This window comes from Geotrypetes seraphini, chromosome 8, assembly GCF_902459505.1.
Source record: "Geotrypetes seraphini chromosome 8, aGeoSer1.1, whole genome shotgun sequence".
NCBI lineage: Eukaryota > Metazoa > Chordata > Amphibia > Gymnophiona > Dermophiidae > Geotrypetes > Geotrypetes seraphini.
Window position 1 is genome coordinate 125,505,203 of NC_047091.1, and position 25,577 is coordinate 125,530,779.

The window sequence follows — 25,577 nt, forward strand, 5'->3', positions numbered from 1 at the left end:
TCCCAAAAAGATCTGAGGCAAAAATTGCAGTTTTGAAAGATCAGGGAGCTTTTAAAGAAAAGATTGCTAAAAATCCAAGATGGCCGCAACTAAGAAAATCACGGCAAAATCATTATTTTTTCACACTTTAGCAAAGTCCAAAAATGGAAGTTTTAGGATTTTGTAGGTGAACACATGGGGACATGCAGAAACTCACAAAATAGCAAAATTCAGACCCCTCTCCCCCATCCACCTCACAGGTTGTGACAGCCTTACTCACTGTGACCTGTGCTGGAAATGTGCTGCAGCCTGCATCAGCTCTCTTAAAGTAGCTGGATAAAAAAGCTGTATGCTAAAAGTTTGATACATACAGAAGGTACCGCTGAGGTCCTTAAGAGTTCTTGTATGAAGAGTCCTTATATATAAGTTTATATTCATAAGACTTATATACATCTGTCTTCTCTACACAGGCAGAGCTGAAGAGATGCTCTAACCACAAAGAAACCCCCCAAAAGGGACTAAAATACTAAAAAAGAAAAAGGGGAGAGCAGAACAGAAACACTCCTTCAGGCATGCGTGCAGGCGGAGCTAGATCTCCCAGTGAAGTAGAGGAAGGTCACAGAAAAAATCCGGAGTGGATTCCTTCTGCATTTGGCATGCGGCCATTGGGATACAACCCACATGTCTAGAATATCAATTAGTGATTGTTGTTGCCTCATTAACTAATTACTTTGCACATGCATCTGCCCTGGGTGCCCAAATTTGGACACCCACCTTAGGGCAACCTATATAGAATTTAGGGGATAGTGCAATCCCATGCATATTTTAAGGCTAATGAAAATCCACATTGTATGCATACAATTTACATATATAAATGCTTATTTTGAGTCTTAAATTTTTATAAGACTGTAAAACAATGTGCATCTCATTAAATAATGATTCTTTTGTCTGCAGTCATTGGGAACAAGTAGATTGCATGGGTGTGACAAGAGAGGCACAACTGAAACTATCTCCAAACTGACTTTACTAGTTCAACTTTTCAGAAGGTTACTCTTTCTGTCCTCATCTATTTACAGAGCGTGTTTGTACCAGAAAGGAGCTGTTATCCATGCTTCTCAGCTATGATGTTTGAGCTGATGGGCGGGTTATAAAAATGGGGAGGAGGAGAAACCCTGGGAAACAGCATATGAAGATTAATGATGCCCTAGCTTGTTAGGATAAGTGCTTTTACAGACTGAAATATAAGTGCCCTTTTACTAAAGTGTGATAAAGTGGTACATACCCAAATTTACAGGCAATAAGTGCAAAGTCCTGCAGTAACTATTGAAGATATTCTCGACATCTTACCATACAGTTATACTGATAACTGGTGACATGATGACGTGTTAACGTTTTGAACCTGCGCGTGCCCTTCGTTCGCCAGGCGCCATGTTGAAGTGCGCTGAATTGCCATTGCGCTGAGTTATCGTTGCGCTCAATTGTCTTGCGCTGAGTTATGCTTGCGCTCAATTGTCTTGCGCTGAATTATACTTGCGCTCAATTGTCTCTTGCCCTATTGTCTTTGCGCTGAGTTGTCTTCGTGTTTTTGTCAGCGCGCTATTGTCTTGCGTGCATTTGACCTGTCACCCACTTACTACACAGAAAATCTTCACTGTGCAATAAAAGGCAATTCTATAACAGGGAACCAACATTTCCATGGTCCTTGGATACATAATATAAAAGAATACTAGCACTTGTGGGTGTGTACTTATGCACAGAGAGGGACATTCTATAAATGTGCCCTAATCAGGGATTCCTAGTGACACCTAGCTGAAATTTGTGCAGAACATAATTTTTCTTAATTAGTTTAATTGACCATGGTAATTGACCATTAGTTGAAAACTAATTTTTAAAATGATCAATTAAGAGTTCAACATGGAAATCAAAGCAGTGCCTAGCGCAGGGGTGTCCAATGTCGGTCCTCGAGGGCCGCAGTCCAGTCGGGTTTTCAGGATTTCCCTAATGAATATGCATTGAAAGCAGTGCATGCACATAGATCTCATGCATATTCATTGGGGAAATCCTGAAAACCCGACTGGACTGCGGCCCTCGAGGACCGACATTGGACACCCCTGGCCTAGCGGCACCTAATGACACCTACCTGAAAAGTAGGCATGGTTAGGGGCGGAGAATAGGTGTGGTATGACTTGGTGTTGCTAGGCGACTGTGGTAAGCACCAGTAAATTAGACCAGGAAAACCCTACCATTAGGACACCTAAATCAAGATAGGTGCTGCTAGGTGTGATTCTGTAAATAGTGCCTATTTATTTATTTATTCAATTTTTTATACTGTTGTTCAAGAGGAGCTCAGAATGGCTTACATGAATTTATTCAGGTACTCAAGTATTTTTCCCTGTCTGTCCTGGTGGGCTCACAATCTGTCTAATGTACTTGAGGCAATAGGTGAATTGCCCAGGGTCACAAGGAGCAGCGTGGGTTTGAACCCACAACCTCAGGGTGCTGAGGCTGTAGCTTTAACCACTGTGCCACACTCTCCCCCTTGTGGTTGCTTGAGAACTGCACCTAGAAGTTTGGCACAGTTAGGCACCATTTATAGAATCATGCTGGTAGTGTAAAGATGCACATAAGTGGCAAAGTGCATAAATGCAAGGGGAGTGCAAACATAGGGGGGATCCTACTTAAGCACATAGCTTAAAGAAGAGGCCTATGGCTGGTGTGACTGTGGGCACATAAAGGTAAGTTGTGCCGATACTGGGTATGCTAGTATTCTAGAACAGCATCCAAGCACCCAGATACCATTATAAAATAGGCTTTCATTGCACGACACTGGGGAACCTTTATGAAGGCACCTCTTGACTTAGAGATTGACCTCCTAAGGCAGTGGTTCTCAACCCTGTCCTAGGGGACCCCCCAGCCAGTCGGGTTTTCAAGATATCCCTAATGAATATGCATGAGAGAGATTTGAATATAATGGAAGTGACAGGTATGCAAATCTCTCTCATGCATATTCATTAGGGATATCTTGAAAACCCGACTGACTGGGGGGGGTCTCCTAGGACAGGGTTGAGAACCACTGTCCTAAGGGATCAATAGTCAACACGATTTAACTGACCAGAAATAGCTTCTGGCTGGTTAAATCACCTGTTCAGGGGTAACCACTCATTTTCAGTAGCACTTAATTGGTTAGCAACAAACTCAAAACCGGCTATTTGGGGGGCGTTCTGGGGGCAGAGTCAGCACTTGGCCAATTAAGGGCTGATATTCAGAATTTAACTGGCCAAGTTAAATACATAAAAGTCAGTCCTATCTTTACGCGGCAATCTGTTAGCCAGCTCCACAAACCTGGAAATTCAATGCCAGTGCCTGGACGTAGCTCAGCTTTGAATTTCCAGGTTTAGCAAAACACTGACCACCAGCTGCTGAATATCAGATCCTAATTGTATTGATACACTTTGGAGGCACTAAGGGCCGGATTCTATAAATGACAACCAACGGTGCCTAACTACAGCACTTGCGACACCTAAGTCAACCACATCTATTCTTCGCCCCTAACCATGCCTACTTTTCAGGTAGGTATTGTTAAGCATCGGAGGGTGCCTCCACTTAGGCGTCCCTAAGAGCCTTAAGAATTTGGTGCTGAACTCTTAATTGCTCATTTACATTTTTTTTTTTTTTGATTGACTGAAAACTGGTGCGGTCAATTATTACACCAATTAAACCAATTTTAAAAAATTGAGCTTGGATTCTGAAGTTAGGCGTCGCTAAGCATCCTCGATTAAGACACCTAATATAGTTGTCCTATACAGAATCTGGCTCAAAGGGAAGTGCTGAGAATTGATAGTGATATTCCAACACATGGAATCTGAGGAACTTCCTATGTTCCAGGAAGATGGGGATATGAAGGTAAGTTTCCATCAAATCTAAAGCAACCAAAAACTCTTCTGGTTCCACCGCTGTGATGATGGACAGATTGGTCTCCATTCAAAACCGAGGTACTCTCAGGTCCGATTAAAAATGTGCCAGGGTTGACCAAAAACAACCAAAAATAGGATATTAGTGTGTGTGTGGAGGGGGGAGGGGAGGAACAAAATCCTAGCTGCAGAAACAGTCAAAGCACAGCTTTTCAGACCCCCTCCCTCCCTTTTCTGATTTTCCCCATAGGCTGTCACAGCCTGTACTCACAGACCATGTGTAGGGGAAAGAGTGCTGCAGTCTGCTTCAGCTCCTTGAGAGAATAGCTGCATCTAATGAGATTCTCTGCCTCAATCCACTGGTCAGCTTTCACACTGAGATCTTCGGGCTTCCAGTTGGACCTTACTCAGACTGAACTTCTACCTCTTCTCCCTTTGGCCTCAACAAATGCTGAAAGGAGGAGGGGGGGAGATGAAACTGTAGCCGGCACTGTGAGCGCCCCAAAGGACACTATTGATGCCTAACAGTCTGCGCTCAAGCTCCTGACTAAGTCAAGGAAGCAAGCAAATGTTGAGAGCCCAGAACCCTGAGCTCCACAAATATTCAGGAGGCTGGCTGTACAGGTCCCTGAAGGATTCACCTGCTAGCTGCAGACAAAGTCTGCTCCTCTCCAAGCAGGCACAGCAGGTCCTGTAGCTGTGTAAAAACCACAAACAGCTGGAAAAAACCCCAAAACCCCGTAAAATATTAAAAATTAAAGGGAGCATATCAGAACGACACCTTCATGCTCACCTGCACAAGGAAGAACTTAATGGGGCAGCAGAGACCAGGGAGAAGGAGGAGGAGTTGAAAAGCTGTGAGTGACATTTTATGCAGAAGGCTTGCGAGCAGGCATGGACAAACCCTACGTATCAGCATACCACCACTGTAAAGACCCCGTAGGCTTAGATTTAATAAAAGCTGCTGCTATTTCACTGCACACTAACATGCATTAATGTGTATTATTTACCAGAGTTTCTACAAGAAATCCCACAAGGGGCTTGAAACACACTTCTTTCTCCTTACTTTCCCTGACATGAAGTAGGCTGCCTATGTATTTTCCTTCTCTTACCCCTCTTCATTTATTTTCTCACCTTTTAATTTTCTATTTGGATGTTTGCAGCTCTTTTCCTTTCTTCCTTAATTTTAATTTGCACACAATTTTGACATTTTGGTAAAGAAATGTGGTATAATAACACCAAATAAAGGTAAACATAATTTGCTTTGAGAAAATTGTATAGCCTGCAATAAATAGTATAAAAATGTTGGATTAAATTAAAAATTTTTAAAGTGTTTCCATTGTCATCTCCTATGCAAAGACTTTTTTTCAACAGAAAGTGGAAAAACCCTGACATTTTTCAACACAAAATTTGTTATCTTTAAAATTAGGTTAACTAGGAATCGTACCCTGCCTTTCTTTTTTTGTATCCCCCTTTATAAGGTTTGGCATAGGGTGGGTAAATTGGAGGGGTATACCCCAGTCTCCTCCCCTCTGTTGTCCATATGGGGCAATAAGAAATGTTTACCTGGCTTTTCGTAGCAGGCCTTTTTGCACTGGGAACAGAAGGGGGAGGGTCTATTATTTATCTCAGGTGCTGACTGATCAGGGCTGTCTTCAGTCTTTTCCTATGTTATGTCAGAATTGGGATTGGAGGCTAGAGACCAGTTTAGCGATTATCAACTTTCCCATTATGTGGCTTCTCTTCTGGCTGCATCACTGTAGTGCCCTATCCAGAATCTATTAAATGACGCCTATTGGTAAGATGCGCACTTACTGGTCCCACTGAAATGTTACCACAAAATTATTATAGAGAAATTGCCTGAGATACCCTGAGACCATTATGTGACACAGTGGAATAGAGATTTAGCATGTCATGTAACTGTCGATCAGTTTAAAGCTTGTCTGAGCTCTACTAGAGTAAAATTTATGAATGCTTCATTACAGGAGCAACATTATAAGTTTTTGCTCTGTCTGTATATCTCTCCTCCTAGAGTATTTCTGGCTACTTTTGGTACCTCTGATGTCTATTCACAGCCTGCTGCCTCCCTGGGACATATGTTTTGGGCATGCCCTCGGATCTATGCCTTTTGGCAGGCTATTATTTCTGCAATGTCCCAATACTGGACTTATACCTGGCGTTGTTCGCCTCTTTTGCTTTTTGGACATTACCGTATAGTGCCTTCTCGACCTGGGGGTCTGCAAGAGTTTGTTTATCGTGTAACCGTCCTGGGTAAGCGATGTATTCTGCAACATTGGATCTCTGCAGCTTCGCCCACTTTGGCTCAATGGTGCTCCCTGATGATCACGCAAGCTGCTATGGAGTGGAGATTTATAAAAGACATAGACTCCCCTCAGGGACGCCGCTTCACTACAACATGGGAACCGTTCTGGAATACACTAACACCTGTGGCACATAGTCGTCTCTTGAATTTGTGATGTTCTGTTGTGGGATTTTGCTTGCTTATTGTTTTGTATTTCCTCTGTATGTGGTGCTCCCCTGGCACGGGTGGAAAGGGTGGGAAGGTATAGTATTGGGCGGGTGGGGGGGAATCAGACAGAGGGGAAAGGTTCGGGTTTATGTGGTGCATAGTTTTTTCTGGATTCTGTTTTCTTAAAATACCAGATCTATTTTCATTGTTTGTTGGTAGAAGACCTAGTTCCTATGTTATTGCGCTACATGGATGTATTGTTGTTTTGTTTGATTGTTTCTGTGACGTTTTGTGATGGAACTGAATAAAGATGATTTAAAAAAAAAAAATTAAGCTAACTTTGGTTATTTTTTTCTGGGAGTGTTATAAGAGAGAGTACACTGAGGTAATTTGTGGCATTAACTTTATCAGCACAAAGATATTTCCAGAGAATGAACAGTGTTACTGTAGAAACTAACATGAGCTGATTGCAATAGAATCTCCGTGGCTAGGAATTGCAACCTCAGACGAGGGAATGTAAATTTATGAGGGCTTTGGAAATTGATTAAAAGGTGTGTATGTGTATGGGCATCTGTGGACATTAGTGGTGTTGATATATCTGAGATGCAGGTCGTTTGGGCAGTACTATGTGCTGAATATTTCTTTTTCAGTTAAAAATCTGTTTTTATACCAGCTGCTGCTTACTAAAATTATTCAGTTCCTTCAGCCACTTCCAGACTTATTGAGGGTATGGTATTAGATAAGCAGTCATGTACACCAGGCCTGGGCTTATTGATTATTAATTACTGTACATGCTCTGCCGCTGGCATCTGTCAGCAAGAGGCCTCTTGACACAAGTGCATGTCCTCTTCATGTAGGTGCAACATAAATAAATCAGGAGTTCATCACATTTGACCTCTTTTATTTTTTTCAAATGCCTTCTGCCTTAAACCTCATGGCAGCTGTGAATCCTCTGGGCGTCTTTTGGGGGTTATTTTTTCCTACTCCATATTCCTCTTTCCCTGCCAGCAGCTAACATGTGGCTTTGAAGGATGGGTGCCCTCCAGCATGCTGAGCTGCTTGGTTTTCCTACTATAATGAGCTTGTTAGTTAGAAATGGGACTCTCCTCCTTGTACCAGAAAGGTAAGAACTGTACAGTATAGGATTAGCTTTCCCAGGCAGAGACTGTTTTGTTCAATCCTATTTTTGAAAGTTTTAGTCAACATTGATTGCCTTTATTTATAGTGATATTTTCACGATAGTCACAATGGCCAGTCCTGGCCACAGATCAGATGTTCAAGGTTATAACTGCTATTTCTATGTGGCAGTTATACCTATGAAGTTATATTTTAAAATGGCTGAATACTGTAAAGAGGAATAATTAATTTAATTTGATAGATAAGTAAACATACACATCCTGGGAGGGGGGTGGGGGGTGGGAAGGGAATAGAATTGGAATTGATTCAAAGATTTTATGAATAGTTTCAGGAAGGTTTTATTATATTTGTTTATTAATTGGGAGGGTAGGGGAAATTTCATTGTGCATTAATATTTGTAAGGTTTATTGCGCTTATGTAAGGCGTAAATATATGAATCATTTATTGCGCATTTGTAGTCTGAAAAATCAATAAATAATTTTTTTTTTTTTAAAAAAAGGCTGAATTTCACCATGACTCTGAGGCCTCTGTGTCACCTTTAAGCAACAAACATGACTCCCTCCCCCTGGGGCTAAACAGTAAATGCTGTCACTGCAGCTTCCTCACCTTCAGTCAGCTTACAAAGCAGAAGGCTCAACATAGAAATCAAGCCTAGGATTTCCAAATGGCTGTACACAGCATTTGCCACTGGAACACGCCAGGCTGACCAAGGACATATAAAGATATTTCCAATGTTATACAAACTAATAGGTGAAAATTCCTTGTGCTGACAAAGGGCGCTTTCAGCTGGAGGGGATTCCCTTACAAATGCTTTATAAAATACGAAGGAAACAACTTTGGAGTGGAGGAGTACCCTAGTGGTCAGAGCAGTGAGCTGAGAACAGGGAAGCCATGGTTTAAATCAGAAATGCTAGTTAATAATTTGAGTAGAGAATGGCACGGGGACAAATTTTTCCCCCTCCCTGCAGGAACTCAATTTTCCCGTCTCCTCAAGTTTTGTCGCTATCCCTGTCCCTGACCCATTCCTGTAAGCTCAGCCTTATGATTTAAAAGTGTTTGAGACTTGTGCAGATGAGGACTAGAGAATGACACGGTGACAAAATTCATCACCGTTCCCGTCCCCGCGGATAACCGCGGGAAATAAACCCATGTCATTGTCTAGTGTCTTATTTCATCCTCTGTCCTTCTACACCAGCATTCTTCAAAGCAAAGCTTGCGGGTCAGTGGTTGTGGCCATTCATACTCTGATTCTTCCCTCTTTCCTTAAAGAATGACATGAAGATGGTTTCCCGCGGTTATCCGCGGGGACGGGAACGGTGATGAATTTTGTCACCGTGTCATTCTCTGAGGACAGAGCTTGCAGGAATGGGGCAGGGACAGGAAAAGAACACACCGGAAAGGGATGGGAAAAATGAGATCCTGCGGGGACAGGGAAAAATTTGTCCCCGTGCCATTCTCTAAATTTGACCTCCGATTGTAGAAACTGTACCACATTGGTATGTAAAAGCAACAATTCCATTTGAAAATCCACATTTTTTCTGCAGGAGTTCCTCATGGGTTTGGTTTAGTTAATTTGGATTTTAGTTTGATGATGTCAGCTTTATTGCATTCTGTTATTTCTCATTGTGCACTGAAGAAACATGGTGCATTATTTGGATCTGGTACAATTTTGATTGATCTTTTATATTGATCTGTGCTTGTTCCGTTGTGTTATTCATATTTCTAAAATACCACCCCACCCCTTTTACTAAGCCATGGTAGAGGTTTCTACCACAGCCCAGAACACTCAATGCTCCAACATAGAATTCCTATGAGCATCAAAGCAATGTCAGAGCATTTAGCACCCCAGGTCGTGGTAGAAACCTCTACTGCATTTTAGTAAAAGGGAGCCAAAATTAATCCTGCTGCCTTACCTTGTGATCTTGGCCAAGTTACTTAGCCTCCCATTACCTCAGATACAAACCTAGGGCTCCTTTTACAAAGCAGCGTTACTGATTATCATCCACTGAATGCTAAGAAGCCCAGGGGAATTGAATGGGCTTCTTCGCATTCAGTGTGTTGTTAATGAGGCTGGCACCCATTAATTCTCATATCATTAATGCAGAATGGGGTGAGAACTCAGTTTGACAGGAGCAGGATGGGAGAGTGGCTGGCAGTGAGAGTTAGTACATGGGTCATTACTGTATGCTAGCTGTCAAGACTGCTGATAGTGTAGCTGCACTTTCTATCACTTCAAAAGGAGGAGCTAAGTGCTGCCAAGCTACCTAAAGACCAGTAGCACAGTTGATATCCAAACAATATCCAAAGATGTACTCCCCCTTTGCACCTCTGATTTCCCCTTGATTCCCCCTCGGCATGCAATTGAACCCCCTCCCCAAACACCTGAAGGCCTCCTCGAATCTCCGATGCCACCTCTGTACATACACCCTACCCAATCCAAAAAGACACCACTCCTAAAGAAAATCTCCTCTTCCCTGAGCTTGACACTCCCCATGATCTACCTGAGAGTATCCATGGTAGTCAGTGGTAGCTGGGAAGGAGAGCTGCCTCTCTAATCCCACCAGACCTAAGCCTGGCTCCAAAATGGCTGCTATGACCCTCCTTACGATACTACTGCTAGGGGGCATCTTTAAAAAAAACCCAAATATCTGTCCGGCATAATTTGTACAAAAATGGCCATAAATATGTCTCTGCAGAGCAGAGGGGCAGGCTAGTGATCAATGCAGTGGACTTTAAAAAGGACTTGGGTTCTAATCCCACCTTAATTCATTCATATGTTATTGAGAACCCTCCAGGAACCGAGAAAAACCTACAGTACCAAAAGGCACACCACTACTATAGCCATCACACTTGCAGGTGTCGTATAAATTCAGGTATAGTAGGTATTTCTATGTTCCAAGAGGGCTCACATATTTGTACAGAAATTAGAGTTAAAATGGGAGTTACACCTGGGCCATGTTCAAAGTCCATTGCACTGACCACTAGGCTACTCCTTAGACTTGTTTGCTGTTCTATTAGGAATGGCCATATTGGTTTTCATATATATTTTTTTTTACTGTTTCTAGCCTTCCTTAAAATATTATAGCCTGATACAACCGCATCCCATTCATGAATCTCTGAGAACTACAAATCTAAGACCCCTCTAACACTAGGGCTTGCATATCATGAATTTTGTTGCTTAGACTGCAAGTAGAAAATGACACAGGGACAAATTTGTCCCTGTCCCCACAGGATCTATCTCCATCCCCATCCCCACCTCAAATGCTTATGATTTTAAAGTGTTCAAGGCTTGTACAGATGAGGAGAGCTTGCAGGGCAAGGAAAGGAACAGGGACAGAACTTGATGGGATGGGGATAGAGACAGATCCTGCAGGGACGGGGACAAATTTGTTCCCATGTCATTCTCTAATGGCAAGCATTTGTGCTCATTGCTTTCCAGCTATATTTTATTGGCAGTCTCATCTTCTATATAGGTCTTTCCTTTGTCTCCCCTTCTACTTTGACATTGATATGTGAGTTGCTCCAGCCCATAGGAGCCCTTCACTAGACCACCAGAGACTTTCCAGGGGGTCTGTGAAGGTTGGAGATCTGGACCATCTTCAAGGAGGGGATAGGGAGGGCTTATTAAGACCAGAGGTTTTTCAGAGAGGCTTCTGCATATACTTATGCAGGTCCTAGCTGATATTCAGCCAGGGCCAGCGTAAGTGTCTTATCTAGGTCCCAGCTGAATATCAGCTGGGACCTGCATGAGCTCCAGAGACCAATAGAGTTGTAGTTGGCCCCAGATATTCAGTGCTAGTGCCCAAACATGTCCCAGCACTGAATATCCAGTGCTAATTCTCCCTGCAGCGGTCAAATCACATTTTCTTCTCAGCATTTAAAAATTTGCTGACCGCAATGGGCTGAATATCGACTGGATTATTATATCTTTCCTACTGCTGTCAAACTTTTCTTGGGGGTGACTTCCTAAATTAACCTGCTTCCATATGTCACCCCTTCCCTTTAGTTTATATTTAATTTTTATTTGGTTTATTATGTTTATCTATTTTACACATTGCATGAAAAATAAAGGATTTCTGTACAGTATTTGTACTAATTGTAGATTATGGGTATTTTTCATATCTCACCGACTGCTGATAGGGAAATAAGAAAGCCTGCCCTAGAAATTACTCTTCTGCAGATGTTGCCTACTTCTGGCAGAATTCTGTGCAAAAAAATTCAAAATTCTGTGCAAAAAAAAAAGTCCAGATTCTGCAAGTTTATTTGACATTTAAACAATATTTTTGCTAATTATCCAAAATTTAAGTACAATTCAGTATTTTAATTAAATTATATTAGAGAAAAAGAGCCTTCAAATATTTTTCGCTTAGGACCTCTTTTACTAAGCTTCTACCGTGGCCCGGGGTGCTAAATGCTCCAATGCTGCTCCAACGCTCATAGGAATTATTTGAGCGTCGGAGAACTTAGCGCTCCGGGCTGTGGTAGAAACCTCTACCACCGCTTCTTGTACAATTCCACTTTATTCCGGAACCAGTGGGTTGTTTACCTCCTCCCACCAGGGACTATAGGAAGCCTCAAACATTTGAAGCTTTCACCCCTCCCCCTCACAGCTTACCACTGAACACTCACTCCCCTGCAGCTCCCGGTCGTAACTTCCTTCAGGCCAGGCTGTAGGAGCTTTTTTTCTGCTCGTTTTCTTCTAGTGATTTTACAGTCATTTCAGTAATTTTCATTTGTGGTTTCACCCTTGTTCTATGGAGGTTCCCTGCGGGGACATCCTTGACTGCGGGAGATCACAGACTATTGGAGAACATCTGCTTCTGGGGGGGTTCCCTGCTCGGCAGTAAGCCCCCTGGACAGCCTGCACATCAGATCGGGGTCCGGGACATTTCCCTTGGGAGCTGGCTCACCCCAGGTTCGTCTGCTAGTTGGATGTAGCGCAGCGGTTCTGTGGAGGCGCAAAAGGGATCGGAGCCAGACTGTGTTCCTCCACCAGGCTTTTGCGTGACGTGTTCACGGTGGCAGAGGTCTCTGGCTGTGGTCAGGCCGGTGTGGCAGTCAGAAGACTTGAAACCCAGATTTCCAGTTCACTGAGGAAAAATAATCTCCCTGTAAACTGTGTTCAGCTCTCTGCCTGCAGTTTCAGATCTGTGAGTAAATGTTGCAATTTGCTGTCAGCACATGTTTATGTGAGAACTAGCTAACAGCTTGAATTAGAATTTGGGGAGTCTTTAAAGAGGGGTTTTTAGGTGGTTTCCCTGCATGCCCTATGTCTCCTCACCCCTAAAATCTCTGTTTTTGAGGGTTCTCTGTGGTTTTCCCGGGCTATTTTTAGTCAAAACAGGGCCTCAGTGGCCATTTTTGATTTTTCCAGATTTCATTTTAAAGTTATTTTTTATACTTCCCAGCTTAATTTTTAAAAGAAACCCACATAGATGTCCTCCCCATGACAGGATGGGATGGATTCATGCCTCATTTGCGGTGAATAGCTGTCGATTGCGCAGCCGTGTTCCACATGCACTGCGGCCTACTTGGGGGGGGGGGGCGGGGAGATTTGCTTGAATGCAGTGCCTTTGACCTCTGGAGAGGATCTTCAAGTGCCTTATGCCCCAACTCCTGCAAAATTGGCATCAGGAGGCCCTGGGGAGTACGCTGGCGGCGTTTCGGCAAACTGCAAGTGTGGCACTGGCGATAAACCTCATACATCTTCTAAGCATTCCAAATTTGAGGCACACAAGTCGGCTCCTGCCATGGAGGATGGTTTCCTTCTCCCCCTCCCCCCAATTTATGAATATGCTTTATACTTAGTTAAAAGTCTCTGCCAGTTTCTCTTCCACCGGCCTCGGTGCTGGTCACAGGGATCTCTGCTCCAAGGGACCAGGGTTTATCTTCTTGCCTTCCTGCAGAGGTACCAGGGTATATGCTGGCTGTGCTTGCAGTTGCACCAAACACACTTTCCATTCCTCTGATTTCGCCAGGCAGCACTGCGATGGCCATGGATGTGGCGAAACAGATGTATATCCAGGCTCCGGACCTGTGTGGAGCCCGTGTTTTGGGGGTTAACCCCACAGTATGCAGATTCTTTAAGCCCATGCACCTTGTGAATTTAATATCTGAATCTCTGCGGGAATTGAAGCTGCAGTTGGAACAGCTGGTCACTACTGAATGTTCCCTCATGAGTGTCCATAGGCCATAATCTGCCTCTGTTCCGGATAATCCTGCCATTGTTCGAATTCTTACTGATTTCTGGGATAATCCAGTGGGTCCCTTGAAATGTTCTCATGCCATGGCGCGGTTTTATCCCATGGCAGTTGTCCTTAACAAGCACTTTATTTCCCTGAAAGTGGATTCTTCAGTGGCGCACATCTCTTCCCAGCGATGGGGGTGGTGGTCCTGAAGGATGTCCATGACCGACGTATGGATTTCATCCTTCAGCATCTATTTGCTTTGGCCGTGACTGGTGTTAAAGTGGCAACGGCCTCCTCCTTTGTGGCCTGGGCGTGTCATTCCAAGCTGCGCCATGATCCTGACACCGTGGTGCTTCTTGATTTGGATTTCTCAAAGTGGATTGCATGGCTGATGCATTTTATGACATCTTGAAAGTTTTTGCCAAGATGGGCACCTATTCTGTTTCAGCTTGCAGAATGCTCTGGATCTGGCAATGGTCTGGGGATTGCTCTTCTAAGGCTCCATTGAGCAGGTTGCCCTTAGAGGGTCAGCTCCTTTTTGACCAGGGTCTTGATGACCTTGTGGCCAGTGTTCAGGATTGTAAACCCAAAGCGTTGCCTGGGAGCCGGTCCCACCCTTCTAGGAGTTCAGGGCGTTCTAATTTTCATCCCTTTCGGCATTCCTGTCTGTACTCAGGTTCTTCCTCAGGTTCCTTCGTCTGCCAGTCCATGCTTCAATAGAACTAACCATCAGCAGTCAGTTTGCACAAGACGGCTGGCAGCTTCCGCTAAGAAACAGTTCTAACGCTGGGCCGCTGTCTTCTATGTGCATCGGGGAAGGTTGTTGGCCTTTCTGTAGGAGGTCCTCCGCTATGGCCATTAATTGGAATTTCTCTGTCCTCTGACCGAGTATTTCTAGCTTCCCCTATGGACCACCCCGAGAAGGTGGTTTTAATGCAGGCCATGGTCCATAGACTGTGGGATCTTGCGGCTATCGAACCCGTGCCAGAGCGAAACTTGGGCTTTGAGAGATACTCAATATACTTTGTCGTTCCAAAGAAAGGATCTGAAGACTGGGGACCGATTCTGGACCTCAAGTTGGTCAATGTGACTCTGAAAGTGCCCCGCTTCCAAATGGAGACAGTGCGCTCAGTAACAGTATCAATAGCACTAGGGGAGCTTCTAGCCTCCCTAGATCTGTTGGAAGCATAATTTCACATTCCCATTTTCCTGGACCACCAGAAGTTTCTGCGGTTCCATGTTTTGGGGCAGCATTTTCAGTTTGCAGCTTTCCCCTTTGGATTGGCGATGGCACCCCAGACCTTCACCAAAGTGATATTGGTGGCCCATCTTCGCTCCCTGGGTGTCCTGGTTTACCCGTATCTGGATGGCTGCTTGATCAGCGCGCTCTCTCTGTACAAGGAGCATCAGGCAGTATGGCATGTGGTACAGTTGCTGAAATGTCTGGGCTGGGTGATCAACTTCCAGAAGTCACATCGAGCCTACCCAGGATTTGGAGTACCTGGGAGTTTGCACCCCTATCATGGACAGCGGTGGCTCGCAACAGTCTGAAGTGGGGTGATCCTGTCGACAGCTGTGAGTTTCACAGGCTGGGGAGCAGTGTGCATGGCTGTCCCAGTTCAGGGCCAGTGGGTGCCCTCGCAGCGCCAGTGGTCGATAAATCGCCTGTAACTGCAGACAATCTGGCTGGCCCTTCTCCATTTCCAAGGTTGTCTATATCATTGAACCGTATGAGTATTCTCGGACAATGCCACGGTGGTGGGTTATGTCAATCATCAGGGGGGCAAAAGGAGTCTGCTCGACTGCTCTTTTGGCAGGCAGAATGGCACCTTGTAGAGCTATCTGCGGCGCACATGGCAGGTATGGACAATGTTCAGGCAGTCTTTCTCGGTCAGCAAACACTGGATCCTGGAGAGTGGCCTCTCTCTCAAAGAGCATTTGAGTGCATGGTGAACTGGTGGGGGTACCCCATGTTCAATCTCAGGCGGCTGCAGCAAACAAGAAGGCCAATCAGTTCTTCAGTTGTCGTTGAAAGGCCGTAAGCGAAGGCATTGATATTCTGGTTCAGCCCTGGCCCTGGGAGGGTCTTCTTGATGTCTTCCCTCCATGGCCCATGATAGGGCATCTGTTGGGACAGATAACAGATCACGTGGGGCCAGTGTTCCTCATGGCTCCTGATTGGCCGAAGCGGCCGTAGTATGCCAACCTGGTTTGTCTCCAGCGGGATCGGGGGGAGGGGCTCCAGTTGCCCAGTCACTCTCGCCTCCTCATGCAGGGGCCAATAGCTCTGCAGGATCTGAACTGCTTTGGTCTTATGGCTGGCTCTTGAGCATGTGGCCTTGTTGGGCCGGGGCTAGTCTTTGGTGGGGATTGCCTCACTACTTCACCGTAAATGGAAGTCCACGGTGGCAGCCTATGAGAAGGCTGGGCGGTGCTACCAAGGGTGGTGCACACTACGAGAGAAGGACCTTTCTCTTCTGGCGATTTCTCAGATCCTGGAGTTTCTGCAGGATGACCTGAAGGGCCTTGCAGTGGCTTCGCTCTGGGTTCAGATTGCATGTCTTTTGTGTATGGGTCTTCTTGCATTGAGAGGCTCATTAGCTGTTCATACGGAAGTGGTCCACTTTCTGCGGGGCGCGATTCAGCTGAGGCCTTCTTTGCGCCTTCCCTATCCGATGTGGAGTCTAAATCTGGATTTGTGCTCTCTGGCTCATCCACCATATAAGCCTTTGGAGCAGCATCTTTGATGGCTCTCACGGTCAAGAAGGTCTTCCTTGTGGCTATCACTTCAGCCCAGAGTTTCGGAGTTCAGGCTCTTTCCTGCAAGGATCCCTTCCTGTGTGGTTTGTGGACTCCGTGGTGATGTGTCGTACTGTTTCTTCTTTTCTTCCGAACATGACATCATCAGTAACGCGGTAGAGTGAATTCCCCGGCGGACAAGGCCGAAGTAGCCTGTTTAGAGTACTGCTGGTCTGATGCTACTTTGGATGAAGGTATGTAGGGCTCACTCGCGGTCGGCAGGGTTCGGATGGGAGGGAAGGATGCACAGGGGGGTGGGTGCTCAAGGGTTCTGCTGCACAAGGGTTGGGAGGGAGGGAAGGAAGGATAGAAGTTGGACAAGAGTTCTGCTGCACAGGGGGATGGGAGGGAGGGGAGGAAAAATACTGCACATGTGGGGGAGAGAAAGGAAAGAGGAAGAATTGGGGTGGAGAGGAAGGGAGAGATGATCATGTACATACCCCGAAAATAAGACCTAAAGTGTTTTTGGGCCTAAAATTAATATAAGACACTGTCACAATGTTTTCTTACTCTTTGTGATTTTGCACAGCTATGTGTGTATCTGGTAGCGCTATAGAAAAAATTAATAGTAGTAGTAGTCTTATTTTCGGGGAAACACGGTAGATTTCTGTGTGCCAAAAATGATTGATATTTGACTAGTTTTGCAGATGTTATACTAACCATTGCAGGGATTTGGGTTTTAGTTTTGGTTCACAGTGTAGAAATTCAGTACAATCCATTATAGTAGAGAAAACAAAGAGCTTGTCCCCTCCAACCAACATCTCCCCCTCCCCTGCCCCACACCAGCCAACAACTCCACCTCTCCTGTCCCACCAGCCAAATCTCCCATAGCCATCTCCCTTACGCCTGCCCCCCCCCCCCACCGCCAACATCTCCCCACCCCTGTCCCCCTAGCCAAAATGTTATTCACCCTCCCCCTAGCCAACATCTCCCTCCCCCTGCCCTCCCCAATTAACATGTTCCTCACCCCTGTCTCCACCCAGACCGCATCTCTCTCACCCCTATGCCCACTACCCCGAGTCAACATCTATCACCCTATCCTCCCCAGCCAGCACTTCTCAATCTCTCCTCATTGTCCCCAATCCGTCCTGTATACCTCAGGGACACTGATTTAGGCAACCTGCCTAGGCAAGCTTCCCTCTATCGCGGTCCCGCCCTCGATGATGTCACTTCCTCTTTCTTCAGGCGAAAAACCGCGGTAGAGGGACTCTTGAAGAGAGATGTTCCCGGCTGCGATTCGGGCCGCAGAGGCGGAGGACCGAAATTCTGCCTGAGATTCCGCCAGGAGTAGGATTTGTTATCCTGACGCTCTCTGGCCTCTAACTGTACAAGTATGTATTGAAGGGAAAAAAAGTACAGGAAGAGGGACGAATCCAGGTTGCTTTGTTACAGAAACTTAAGTAAATTCATGGGATGAATGTTAAGTACACCAGGTACACCTGTCACACAGCTGCATGTCTTTGTGCTTTTGTTTGACTTCTCTCCCTCTTTGTCAGCATAGCCCTGACCTCATTTCGTTGCCTTTGAAGTTTTCCAGAATGCCACTTCGATTTAAGGAGAATTTCATTACAGAGTTTAGAGGGATTTGGGGAGCATTCAGTTTTCTGAATTCATTGCTTTGGCAGGTCTGTTAAAGTCTGCAATTTATGCATAAAATTGTCAGTCTTTTAAAATAATAATGCAGAAAAAATGCTCTGCATTTTTAGTGAGCTTGTTTGAATGGCATGAAACGGAATGTATTAGAATTTTCTGGTCCTGGACTCGAACAGCTTTCTCTCTCTGTCTTAGTTTGTGAAATTTATTCAGCTGTTTAGTGTAAATTAATAGAAAAAGATAAAAACTGACAGGTAGAGTTGGAGAGCTTGAAGACAGCAAGATACTGGCACACATATCATTAGAAGATAGTGAGAAAAAGAAGGCTGGCTTGGTAGTAGTCAGTTTCACACCAAAAAACATACTGTATTAGTTAAAAAAAAAAAAAAAAAGTGAAATTTTTCATAGACCATGACCATAGATTCCTAAGCCAGTGTATGTGGAGCATGATCTCAGTCTGCTAACATTCATCATTGTGATAAATAGAGCTTCTCTTTGGAGGCGAGAGGTCTCCTAGAACAGTGTTCTTCAACCACCGGTCCATGGACCAGTGCCGGTCCACAGAAATTTCCTGCCGGTCCACAGGGCCAGCACATGCATCAGGCCCAAAACAGTGTTCTTCAACCGCCGGTCCATGATGCGATCGATGTGGCGTTATCTTCGAGCCAGCTCCCTCTTCCTCACTGATTCAGTGCACAAAGCCACGGGCAGTGGCTCCTACGGGCGTCCTGCGCCTGTACCGGAAGCCTTCTCTCTGACGTTGCAATGTCAGTGGGAAGGCTTCCAGATGAGGCACAGGACGCGCAAGGTGCAATTAGTACTATTAAGGAGGCGGGGTCTGGGGTGGAGATTGGGTAGAGATGGGCGGGGCCTGGCCCACAACTTAGCCCAGTGTTCTTCAACCACCGGTCCACAGAATAATTATTTTATTTCTGCCGGTCCATAGGTGTAAAAAGGTTGAAAAAACACTGTCCTAGAAGGAGAGCATCACCCTGGTGAAGTAGGAAATAATCCTGTAGCTAGGACCCGCCCACCAGGTGATGCAATATCCTCTCGCACCGAGGATGTGTCTCCAGGGGCTTCTGCCTAAGAGGGAAAAGTTAGGACAGCTGTTGTACACTTCTCCCTCCGTATTCGCAGTTTCAGCATTCACGGGTTCGATTATTCACGGTTTTTAGCTTGCTGGCTCCTCCCCCCCAAATTACATCAGCTTGCATAGAGAAATAGCTAATTCCAAGCGTTTACAGAGAAAATCACTGATTCCCAGCACTTTCGTCACTGTGTTTTGCCTCTCCTTCAGGAACAGGCTAGGTCTCCCACCATATTATTCACGGTTTCACTATATTCACGAAGGTTTTTAATGGAAAACAGTGAATAACATAAGAAAAAGTTATTTGTGTTTTTTTCTGTATTTGCGGTTCTTTTAATCCCCTATCACAGTGAATACAGAGAGAGAAGTGTAGTTGGAGATTTGCTTATTAAGCATGTAGATAGCTGGGTGGCTGGTGGACGTGAGGATCACTTGTTCACTTGCCTGCACAAAGGTGGCGGATAGTGCTGGGGAGGAGCCAACTGTCCTGGTACACGTAGGTACCAATGATGTAGGAAAATGCGGGAGGGAGGTTCTGGAAGCCAAATTTAGGGCTCCTTTTATCAAGCCGCACTAGCGGTTTAACGCGTGTAATAGTGTGCGTTAAACCGCTAGCCGCTACCGCCTCCTCTTGAGCAGGCGGTAGTTTTTAGCCAGTGCAGGGGTTAGCGCGTGATGAAAAGTCGTGCACGTTAACCCCGCTAGCGCGGCTTGATAAAAGGAGCTCTTAGGTAGAAAGCTGAAATCCAGATCCTCCAGGGTTGCATTTTCAGACATGCTCCCAGTTCCATGCGCAGGACCCAAGAGGCAGGTAGAGCAATGATGGTGCAGGGATGAGGGATTTAGATTTGTTAGGAACTAGGCAACCTTCTGGGAAAGGGGGAGCTTGTTCCGAAAGGACGGACTCCACCTTAACCAGGATGGATCCCAGGCTGCTGGCGCTAACATTTAACCAATATAAATAGATGTTCCATTTACTCTTTATAAATTAACCCACATGGCCTTCTCCTCACCATATAAGCCCTGCAGTTCTGGTCTAATATTTTTTATATGTGGTGCTACTTACTTTCTAGCCCATTCTTCCTGAATGGACTGTAGTCTTGTATATCATTTACAGTACTTTATGCAACACAACTCCAAGGCTGCCACTAAATCCAAATTGGCATTTATTCATTATCACCTTGAGATCTGGAACTTTATTTTCCATACTATGGGTGTTAATATACATGGCTTTCCAGATGTCGCATTTCCCCCCATTTTTATACAGCTGTGCATAGGTTTCCTTACATCTCAATAATTCTAGTTCCAGTGCATTAGGTGAGACATTTTAGACAGTTGAGGAGGGTCCCCATGGCTGCGTGCCATCTGCAGAAGGAATCCATTCCAGATTTTTCGTTTTGCCTCTGCTGTTCTTCACAGGGCTTCTTAGTTCCAGCTGCAGTTCTTCCCTTCTGCAGGAGTGTTTGTCATGCCTCCACATTTTATAATTTTATTCGTAGTATTTTTCATCCCTTTCTCGGGGTTTCTGGTGCTGGGAGCATTTTTCAACTCTGCCTGCTTTGAGAACACACAGACTTCAGTCTGTAGCTGACAGGTCAATCCCAATTGGGTACCTGTTAGCTCAGAGCCGTCCCTGAAGTGGTCTCGCCTACTGTTAAGCAGGGGTCAAGTGCAGGCTATTGGGTGCCCTTAGGAAACTTGGCGGAGTCTTCTCCCCTTTGCCCATCTAAGTGCACATTCGTTGGTCCGCAGGGGTAGAGGTGCAGTCAGGCTTAGGGTCTGACTGGCAGACCGAAGATCAGCTTTGCAGAGGTATTCCCAGCATGAGGCAGTGATTCTGTCATCCGGCTGCTGTTAGAGAGCTGAGGCAGGCTGCAGCACAGATCCACAATCAGGTTACAGTGCGTTTCAGCCTGTGAGGTGAATTGGGGAAGGTTTGAAAAGTGGAGATTTCAGAGTTTCTGTGTGTTCCCCTATATCCCCTCACCTGAAAAATCATAAAATCCCTGGTTTTTGTCTTTGGTAACTGTAAAAAAAAAAAAAAAAAAAAATCCTGATTTTGGTGCAAATTTCTTGATGGTGGCCATCTTGGATCTTTAGCAATCCTTTTTTTATTTCTAAAGTTCCCTTCTTCTCTAAAACTGCAATTTTTGCCTCAAAACCTGTTGGGATGGAGTCCTTGGGCTCTCCTCATCTGGATTCATGCCAGGATTGCACAAATTTAGTGCTTTCAGTGTCCTTGTGCCATGTGGCGCAGCTGGGGGAGGTGGCAGTGTCAGGCTCAGCCTCTTCCCCTGCTGAAGCAGGTGACTTAAACGCTCAGCTAGCCTGGTGGGGTGGCCTTCTTTACTTTCGGGGCTTGGCACAGCTGCTAGTTCTGAGTCCCTGGCTGCAGACTCTCCGCAGCCAAAGAAACACAAAGTTAAGTCATCTGAGGGTGACTCTAAGCCCCAGGAGCCGGACACTTTCTCCGACTTTATGAAATTTTGGTGGAACAAGTTCCAAAGCCGGTGTTCTCCCCCTGCACAGTCCCAATCCACCTCTGAGGCATCTCTCAGTAGCGTTGCACCTTTGGACATGTCCTCAGCTCAACCTGCCAGTGTTCTTAGCATCCTGATCTGGGGGATCCTGATGCGGATGACCAGCTTGCTGACCCCTTATTTTACAGATGCAGCGCTTCCTGGGATGGGAGATTAGGAACTGTGTGCTGGATCTGCGGATCCCTCTGGGGTTTGGAACCTGAGGATTATCCCACAGTTCCTCATTTATTTAAGTCTGCAGCTTTACCAGATAGGCTGCCAAAGTGGACTGCTTTTTAGATCTTAGTAGGGTGGTTATCATCAAGTGGGAAGTGTGTGACGCAATGGTTAGAGCTACAGCCTCAGCACCCCGAGGTTGTGGGTTCAAATCCCACGCTGCTCCTTGTGATCCTGGGCAAGTCACTTAATCCCCATTGCCCCAGGTATATTAGATAGATTGTGAGCCTACCAGGACAGGTTGGGACAAATGCTTGAGTACCTGAATATAAACTATTTACATTATAAGTGGTTTATAAATATTGAAATAAATAAATCAGCCAGTCTGAATAACCTTTGTGCAGTAAGGCTTTGTGCTCAAGAACCAAGCTATAAAACCAAAGTGGTCTGTTTCTTCCTTGGCAATTGGGCCTTGCGAAAGGTCCCGGATGACAGGGAAGTCTGAGCGGGGGGATCTTGAGGACTGCATTGACTTAAGCAGGATATAAGGGGTGGGCCCATTACCCAATATGTTTGAGACACCCCTTGCCTGGGAAACCTGAGAAAAGACACCAGTATATGTGTGTGTGTATATATGTGATATAGATATAGATATAGTTAAAGGATATAGAAATGCTTCAGAGTTACAGTAAAACGAATATTGCTTGGTTAGATGTTTGACCCAGCTACATCCTGTTCCATTATCAGAACAGAGGAAGTGCCTAAATCCTAGAGCATGTGAACAAGGTCAATGTGACCTAAATGTGCATGTTATAAAATGTGCAATGCACTGAAATAGAACACCCCCAGCATGTGATAACTAAGTCATTATTGTTGCTGGGGGAAATTACTAATGAAATAAGATTGGGAAGAAATCATGTGATCAAAAGAATATTGCTGGAGTATGCAATTTATCATTGAACCTTAATGATGCAATTGTAATTTAATTGGAAGATGTTTTTAACCATGTATGTTTAATAATGAATTAAGTGATGTCATAAATCCAATAAAATGGCAACAGTCGCTTGTAATTTGGGGAGATTCTTGGTGGTACCCTACCAGTTGGCTCCTCTGCTTGCTGTGAGCAAGTCATCGTGGCTAAGAGCTCTGGAGAAGCGGATGTCGAGCAAGTGCGGAGGGGCCTTCCTCTTCCCTTCTGCTTCCTCCCTTGGGCAGTGCCTCTGGTAAGGACTATGTTGGGGGGTGGGGGGTTCGAGTCATCCATGTGTTGTTTCCTAGGTTGAGAGTTTTATTTCCTGTGATGGTTGCTGCTTTCAGATATAGGAAGTACTGCTCAGATTATGATCTATGGCTCAGGAGTGGCTGGTTTGCATATATATTAGTTTCTATTGCAGAGGGATCTAGGTGCTTGACTGCTGTCGTTGGAAAGGTGTGTGAAGTCTTGGATGGAAAAAGCACATCCAGCAGTTCTCAGCTTCATACCCTTTCTTAGTTCAGCTTGCAATTTGAGTATTTCACCTTCTTGGATACATGTTCTACCATAGATTAGTTTCAATATACAGAAGTTCCCTGTGGGCTTGTATTTTACATATTTTTACTCAATATACATCATTTTCTTGTACTATAGGAAACGGCTGGTCTCAGTAGGTTTCTACAGGAGGACCAAGTCTTGTTCCTCCATGAAATGAGAATGGCTGATCCAGAGTATATTCTGTGCAAATGGCGGAAACGATTTTGGCCAGCCAAGGTGAGCATGAATGCTTGGGCCAGAGCTCAAACTGTGGCCCATTAATATTTCTCAGGTTTTGCACAATGATGATTTTTCTGCTGGTGTGCAATATATACAATTTCTGTAGTTGTCTTCCATTGGGAATGTCCATATAAGAAATCTTGATATCTTAAGCCAGCCCAGGAGACCTGTTTCACAGCCCCTAGATACAGTTGTGTACAGTATGGGAGTTGTATGCACAATTGTCAAGATTTTTGCACAGAATATTTATTTTTTGTATGTGTTTATTTGTAATATTTTTTTGTGCTTCATCCCTTCATAAGTCCTGGCTCATTCCTACATTAGGTATGACACCCTTCATCTCATCTTTTTCCTGCAAGCATAGTCCTCATCTGCACAAGCCTCGGACATTTATGACTTTAAAGTGTTCGAGGCTTGTGCAGATGAGGATAGAGCGGGAATGGAGATAGATCCCATAGAGACGGGGACAAATTTGTCCTCGTGTCATTCTCTACCTTAGAGTTCACATGGATGCTACTATAAGAGATATGGGTTGAAAACAAGTCTGGACTTTCAAGTTAAGTGATTTTGGAGCCTCTTAACTCTGACCAGAGATCTGTTCAATGGCAAGTCATTGACACTGATAAGAAGCTATAATTTAAATTGATGGCAAATGTATTGCATTTATGATTAAAGAAAGATGAACATATTGGGAGTTCCTGTGTAAAGATTCTGTACAAGATTTGCAGGATTGTTAACTATTGTCATGTTTGCCCCTGATACCTGAGTTTGCCCATGATACCTGATACCTGAGTTTGCCCATGATACCTGAGTTTGCCCATGATACCTGAGTTTGGGATAAGAATGTTTAAGGCAGGGGTGTCCAACCTGCGGCCCCGTGAAGTATTTTGTGCGGCCCCGGTTGAGGGTGATGCAGTGTTTTCCTCTGCTGCCCCCGGGTGTTTACCATCTTGCTGGCTCCCTCCTGTGTCTTGTTGCAGCATTTGAAAGTTTGTGCGGCCCCAGAAACATTATTTTCTGCCAATGCGGCCCAATGAAGCCAAAAGGTTGGACACCCCTGGTTTAAGGTGTTTTCTGATATTGAAAGAGACCTGGGGGTGATGGTGGACACAACATTGAAAGCATTGGCACAGTGTGCGATAGCCTCAAAGAAAGCGAACAGAATGTTGGGTATCATTAAAAAGGGTATCACAACCAGGACGAAGAAAGTCATCATGCCGCTATATCATGCAATGGTGCGCCCGCACCTGGAGTACTGTGTCCAGTACTAGTCGCCATACCTCAAGAAGGACATGGCAGTACTTGAGGGGGTCCAGAGAAGAGCAACTAAACTGATAAAAGGTATGGAAAACTTTTCATACGCTGACAGGTTGAAAATGCTGGGGCTGTTCTCCCTAGAGAAGAGGAGACTTAGAGGAAACATGATAGAAACCTTCAAAATCCTGAAGGGCATAGAGAAAGTAGACAGGGACAGATTCTTCAGACTGTGGGGAACCACAAGTACTAGGGGTCACTCGGAGAAATTGAAAGGGGACAGGTTTAGAACAAATGCTAGGAAGTTCTTTTTTACCCAGAGAGTGGTGGATACATGGAACGCACTTCCAGAGGTTGTGATAGGCCAGAGCACAGTACAGGGGTTCAAGGAAGGTTTAGATAGGTTCCTAAAGGATAAGGGGATTGAGGGGTACAGATAGAAGCAGAGGTAGGTTATAGAAATGGTCAGGAACTACTTCACAGGTCATAGACCTGATGGGCCGCCGCAGGAGCGGACCGCTGGGCGCGATGGACCTTTGGTCTGACCCAGTGGAGGCAACTTCTTATGTTCTTACCATATCCTTTAAATTTTTTAAAAAAATTAAGCACTTGTACATAATTGGTGTGAACAGGACTAATTGATAGACATACTGCCTGAATACCATGATTAGCAGTTTATAAGAAATTAAATATATATTATGACACTTAGT

At 44.9% G+C, this 25,577-nt stretch overlaps 1 protein-coding gene across 2 annotated transcripts in view; it reads left to right on the forward strand.

Moving 5' to 3' along the window:
- Window positions 1-17,637: 17,637 nt before the first annotated feature.
- Window positions 17,638-25,577, forward strand: part of PWWP3A (PWWP domain containing 3A, DNA repair factor) — a 95,358-nt gene continuing 87,418 nt past the window's right edge. The window contains exons 1-2 of one of the 2 annotated variants that reach the window (XM_033953825.1): window positions 17,638-17,815; window positions 23,491-23,610. In XM_033953825.1, the coding sequence (XP_033809716.1) occupies window positions 23,548-23,610 (63 nt within the window). In that variant the 5' untranslated portion in view covers window positions 17,638-17,815; window positions 23,491-23,547. The remainder of the gene's footprint in view (window positions 17,816-23,490; window positions 23,611-25,577) is intronic. The other variant, XM_033953824.1, reaches the window with a different exon arrangement.